Source organism: Neltuma alba, unplaced genomic scaffold, assembly GCF_004799145.2.
Source record: "Neltuma alba isolate B1F8T4 unplaced genomic scaffold, ASM479914v2 tig00002446_pilon, whole genome shotgun sequence".
Taxonomy (NCBI): Eukaryota; Viridiplantae; Streptophyta; class Magnoliopsida; order Fabales; family Fabaceae; genus Neltuma; species Neltuma alba.
Window position 1 is genome coordinate 449,818 of NW_021632864.1, and position 5,953 is coordinate 455,770.

The following is a 5,953-nucleotide window of genomic DNA, read 5'->3' on the forward strand; positions in this document are numbered from 1 at the left end:
TAGCCATTTAATAAAATTAAATTAAATAATATTGTAATGAAATAAATTAAATAAATTAAAATTCATAATCAAATATAAATAACATTATATAATCATATATATATAATACTACGATAGATATAAAATGACATAATATAAACCAAACAGATATATGTAAACCAACAATAGAATAAGAAGTATGAAAAATAAATAAAATAAATAACACAATATCACAATGGGGAGATAATAGAATTAAAATGTATAAAAAGAATAAATTAATAAATAACATAAAAGAACAACATAATATATAGCAAATATATAGAAAATTAAAATTAGATGTGATAATAAAATAAAAAGAATAATTGGGTAAGGAGAAGTTAGTAGAAAGTATTATCATATACTATAAGAATATATTAATTTACAAAGGGCTCATACCTCAAATCTTCAGAGCAAACTCGTGCTGATAACGTGTTATAAAAATAAGAGAGTTAGAGAGTAGAAAGAGGATAGCAAGACAAGAATTGGGAGAGAAAACAAGGAGTATTTCTCATATACATATATGGGTTTAAGACATTCAAAGATCAAAAATCCTATGAAGAATCCTAAGAGTTGGGGGTTATGGACATCCACATATATATACAATATTTATAACAGTTAGTTTATAGTTATAAATTAGTAATATTATGATAAATTCAGGTATTTAATATTTTAATACTGATATTGATTCGTAATGGTGGGTGACAAGGGTAAGGACAAATTGATCAGGAAATTGGGGAACCTCGAAAAGAATATAATCAATTTTCACGTTAATCAAAGTGAATAACAAATTACAGGATCACGATTATACGACGCGATTCACCGTCGACGCAACGGAAGCGCATCGTGGAAGCAGAAAAGCCATACGTAGCTTCCTTTGTCTCGCCTGGCCCGTGCCTTTCTTCTTCATCGACAAACCCTAAAACTGCCGATACAATTTTATTTGAATGCCATTCTATTCATCTCGTCATGGCTCACATTGCCTCAACTGCTTCAGCCACATTCTTGGCTCTCCAGCGTATGCTCTTTTCTTCTTCCTCTTTCATATTCTGTTATTTATCATTTGATGAAGCACTACCGATACTTGACAAGAGAAAAGTAAAAGAAGTCGAACTTGATAAAGTAAATTTTTAATTTATTGTTGGTTTCTTTTTGCATGTTTGGAAATAATAATATAAAATATCCTAATTACAGTGTTTTCTTTGTTTGGCTGTTTCAGGCGGGTCAGTGCAACAGAGTAAAAGTTTCCCGGGCTTTTCCAGAAGTAGGGGAATTCAGTCGTTCTTATTTACAAATTCTCCGAGGAAACGGTTGCAAGTACGATTGTTTTCTTCCGGGACAAATCGCAGCAATGGAGATATTGTGGAGATATCTGAGAGTGAAAAGAAACTGAGGAGCTACGTTTGGCCTGATACAAGGGTTGGAACTTTCAAATTTCATACGTGATGTCACATATATTTCATCAAAAAGAAACAATTTGTTGGTCTCTTGTTTTTTACTGTGGTGGTTCTTTGGCATCATTACGCCTCCACTAGATTGTTGATGAGATTTTAAAAAGGCTAAAATAGCTTTAAAAACTATCTATCGACAGTCATGATATTGCATGCTTCTGAGAATTGGTGAGGGATGCTTGATGGTATACTACTAGCTCAACCAGGAGCCATGTCTTAAGTTTACCTAGCTTCCTTTTTAAGGTTTCCGTATGTGCGCATGATTGACTAAAATTGGCATTCAAAAAAGATGTTTTGTATGCATTTTGTCGGGCTAAAATGATGAAACATTTTTAAGGTCATCTTTATTAGTCAACGGGAACTCTTCTTTTCCAGAAGCCTAGGGTGTGCATATTGGGTGGTGGATTCGGCGGTTTATATACTGCGTTGAGGTTGGAGTCGCTTGTGTGGTCTGACGACAAAAAGCCGCAGGTATGTCGTGGTTATTTATCAATCTCATCTCATCTCATCTGACTTAACAAGTTTCCGAGACGCCTTATATTTTGGCATGATAGTCTTTGAGAACTCCTAGACATTGCTTTTGGTCATACTGGTTTTACAGTCCCTTTCTCTTGTGGATGCAATAAAAGATTCAAATTGTTTTCCCCTTAGAATAATTTCCACTGTCTGTTTTTTCTTTCTTATTTCTCTCTGTCTCGCTTGTCCGAGTATATTGTTGATGAGTTCAATCTTGGATAAGACTTGAATGTTTTAGTTCATTCTTGCATATGTGATCCATTTTAGAATGATAGTTTAGGACATTGCTGAATCTTAATGGAGCCATTGTTTTTTTCCTTCGATTCAAATATTGCGATAGACAGCTGTATTTGTTGATATATCACAACTTTCAAGGACCTGAGGAACATGCTATAGCAAACCTGAATGGAAACTTTTCTTTATGGTCATGATACAGGTTCTTCTTGTTGACCAATGTGAACGTTTTGTTTTCAAGCCGATGTTGTACGAGCTTCTATCTGGAGGTAGGCAGTACTCTGTCTAAGAAAATTTTGCAGTTTTGTGATTTATATGAAAGATGATCTAACATTGAGTTATGGCGTGCAGAAGTGGATGAATGGGAAATAGCTCCCCGATTCTTAGATTTGCTGGCAAACACTAGTGTCCAGTTTTTGCAAGACAGAGTTAAACTTCTGCAGCCCTCTGATCATTTTGGAATGGATGGACAGCCTGCCTCTAGTTGTGGAGGAACCGTGCATCTTGAAAGTGGCCTTTCTATAGAATATGACTGGTACAATTTGCTTAGTTTAAACTATTCCTTTTATTGATTTGTGGCAGCAATTCTTCCATGCACAATACAGAAATAATAAGTTTTGATCTTCCCTTTTGAAGTGATTATTTGACCTAGTTCCTTAAATTTGTGAAAGAATAGCAACCTACTAATCAGGGCATTTCTGGGCTATCCTGGTGAACCTGCTGAAGCCCATGCGTCTAAATTCTGACTAGGATGTAGAGGCAAGATCCTACTATGATGCCATATGCTGCAATGTGCTCTTCCATATATGAATAATGTGGACAAGGAAAAACAAATCCATTTCCCATTTAAATGAAATAATGTTGTTTGAATTGGAGATATTGTATCATCGCTTCTGTTGGTTTGAACTTGCATTTCTTCACACTGGACAGCCAGGCTGGTTCTTGCTTTGGGAGCTGAGACTAAACTTGATTTCGTACCAGGAGCAACTGAGTTTGCATTGCCCTTCTCCACACTAGAAGATGCAATTGTAAGTGCATCACTGAAAATGGACCATTTCTACAATGTGTTAGGGCCATTGCAGTTATCTGTAGCTTGAAACCTATAATATTAGACTTACATGCTGGTTTTCTTGTGGCACAGAAAGTTAATAATAATTTAAAAACATTGGAGAGAAAATACTTTGGTAAGGATTCCCAAATCAGTGTGGCAGTTGTTGGCTGTGGTTACTCTGGAGTTGAGTTAGCTGCTACAGTGGCAGAGAGATTAAAGGACAAAGGGATTGTTAGAGCAATCAATGCTGAAAACATGATCTGCCCGAGTGCCCCGCCTGGCAATAGGGAAGCTGCACTGAAAGTGAGTAAACTGGAGTTTAAATTATGTTATTTGCTAGTCTATTTTATGTAACTCAAAAAACTACAGGGAATGGGCTACTCTGTGCTAAGATTTTAGTATTGCCTTACTTGGTAAGTTCAGTCAGATATTGGCTTTCCCCAAAATTGTTTTAATAAATGTCTGTGTTTTAATGGCACAGATCAATGTTAACAGTTTCGTGTGAAAGCATTATTTAAAATGTTAAACTGTATTTAATTGTTTAGTGACTTTTACAATATAATGCTTTAACTAGGAATGGTTGGGGTGAGGATATGTAACTCTGATTTCTGTAATGTTAGATGGTCACTGTATTTGTTTCCGAAGGGATGAGCTAGGACTTTGGTGTTTCTCTGTAGTCAGACATAACTAGGTGATGCCTGAGTAAACAGGTCTAAAAGACCAATTAATCGTTGCAGTTTGAAATCAGAGATATTTTTTCCGCATGAATTACCCATAAGATTGTATGCTACTGATGAGGTTAAAGAGATTTCTGACATGCGAAGCTTTGAGATAATCAACGCAAAGCCCATTGCTTTCTATTCTGCAGCTTCTTTGAATGCAGCTATGCCATTTCTTCTATCATGGTGTCAGAATACATCTCAGTTCAAAGTCCTCTCATTTACCGAAGTAACATTATTTTCTAAAAGGTTTAATAATACCGTGGATGGCAGGTTCTTTCATCCAGAAAGGTTGAGCTTATATTGGGTTATCTGGTCCGCTGCATTCGGAGGGTGAGTGACTTGGAGTCTTCAGATACCCTGACAGGGGAAGGTGAAAACCAGGGAAATCAATCTGTATATGATTCTGATAAATTTGTTTTGGAGCTGCAACCTACCGAAAGGGGATTAAAAAGGAGAATTCTAGAAGCAGATCTGGTATTGTGGACTGTTGGTTCTAAATCTTCTCTTACTCAGATAGAACCCTCAGATTTATCATCTCCACTTCCTCTCAATGGCCGGGGGCAAGCAGAAACAGATGAAACTCTTCGTGTTAAGGGCCACCCGCGGATATTTGCTCTTGGTGACTCCTCTGCAATAAGAGATTCACGTGGACGGATCCTTCCAGCCACTGCACAGGTTTACTTTTCATCCTATGAGATGATATTAATATTATGACATATCACTAAATCTTGAGAACATACTATCTTGTTTGCTGATTTGTTATCCTCTGCTTCCACAGGTTGCATTTCAGCAAGCCGACTTTACTGGTTGGAATCTTTGGGCTGCGATTAATGGCCGTCCACTTTTGCCATTTAGGTAATATTTATTATCTGGTAAAGCTTTATTATCTGTCACATGAAAACTAAATGTTTCAACATTTCCGCAGTTCACAAATTTTTTTGCATGATGTGAAATCCTTTCTGTAATGGCTTTTAGGTTTCAGAATTTGGGTGAGATGATGACGCTGGGAAGAAATGATGCTGCCATTTCTCCCAGTTTTATTGAGGGACTGACCTTAGATGGTCAGATTGGTCATACAGGTTAGTTTGACCCATCCTCTGATAATTCATATTCTCTTCTTTGTCCTTTTTTAAGGGATGAAAAAGCAATGAGCTTTTCTATTTTTACAGCAAGGAAGCTAGCATATTTGTTGAGGTTACCAACAGATGAACATAGGCTTAAAGTAGGGATCAGCTGGTTCACAAAATCTGCCATTGATTCAGTGGCTTCGCTACAGAGCACCTTAACCAAGGTTCTTTCCGGTTCATAGCTCCCTCTTAATCGACGCTTCTTCCATGTTGAAGACAGTCTTCTATGTATGGTATTAATATGCTATAGCTGTCTTCCCTTTTCTTCCATATAATCACAGTTTATTGGTGATATTCTGTATAAAGATTTAAAATTTGTCACAAGAATTCATTGTTTTTAAATAAAAAAACAGGTGTTTTGATCCGACATATGGATTTGACGATGTATTGACAATACTTGAATCTGATTTTGTAATATGAGATACTAGATAATTGTGTGAAAATAGATGTTTGGAATAATTATGGTGTGTTCGGCATAGGAATTTCTGTTAGTTTTCGAAGAATCTAGTTTGGAAAAAAAAATAGTTTTATTTGTTTGATATGCATTCTCTCACTTTATGGGGAATTTGAATTTCTCTAGTGTATTAGTTGCCCCCAAAACTTGGTAAATTATTTCTAAAATATTAACCGGAGTTTTAGGCCTTTGTTTTATTTTTTAATTTTTTTTATCAAATAATTCTTTCGTTTGATGAAAATTCTGATGAAATCAGTCATGATATTTAATATTATTTTCAGTCTTAAATATAAGAGATAGTTAAGATTTTAGATATAAGATTTTAATTCATTTTGTCTTCAAAATTTAATGTGATCGCAAAAATATCCTTACTGATTTAAGTA

General features: G+C 35.5%; 1 protein-coding gene across 1 annotated transcript; it reads left to right on the top strand.

Annotated features, from left to right (window-relative positions):
• Window positions 1-959: 959 nt before the first annotated feature.
• Window positions 960-5,591, top strand: LOC114727796 (alternative NAD(P)H-ubiquinone oxidoreductase C1, chloroplastic/mitochondrial). The gene is made up of 11 exons (XM_028914546.1): window positions 960-1,033; window positions 1,235-1,434; window positions 1,842-1,937; window positions 2,419-2,485; window positions 2,568-2,751; window positions 3,151-3,244; window positions 3,358-3,570; window positions 4,260-4,664; window positions 4,768-4,844; window positions 4,965-5,068; window positions 5,159-5,591. Exons 1-11 carry the CDS (start codon window positions 985-987, stop codon window positions 5,296-5,298), a joined length of 1,629 nt encoding a protein of 542 aa, XP_028770379.1. The 5' UTR covers window positions 960-984; the 3' UTR covers window positions 5,299-5,591.
• Window positions 5,592-5,953: the final 362 nt, after the last annotated feature.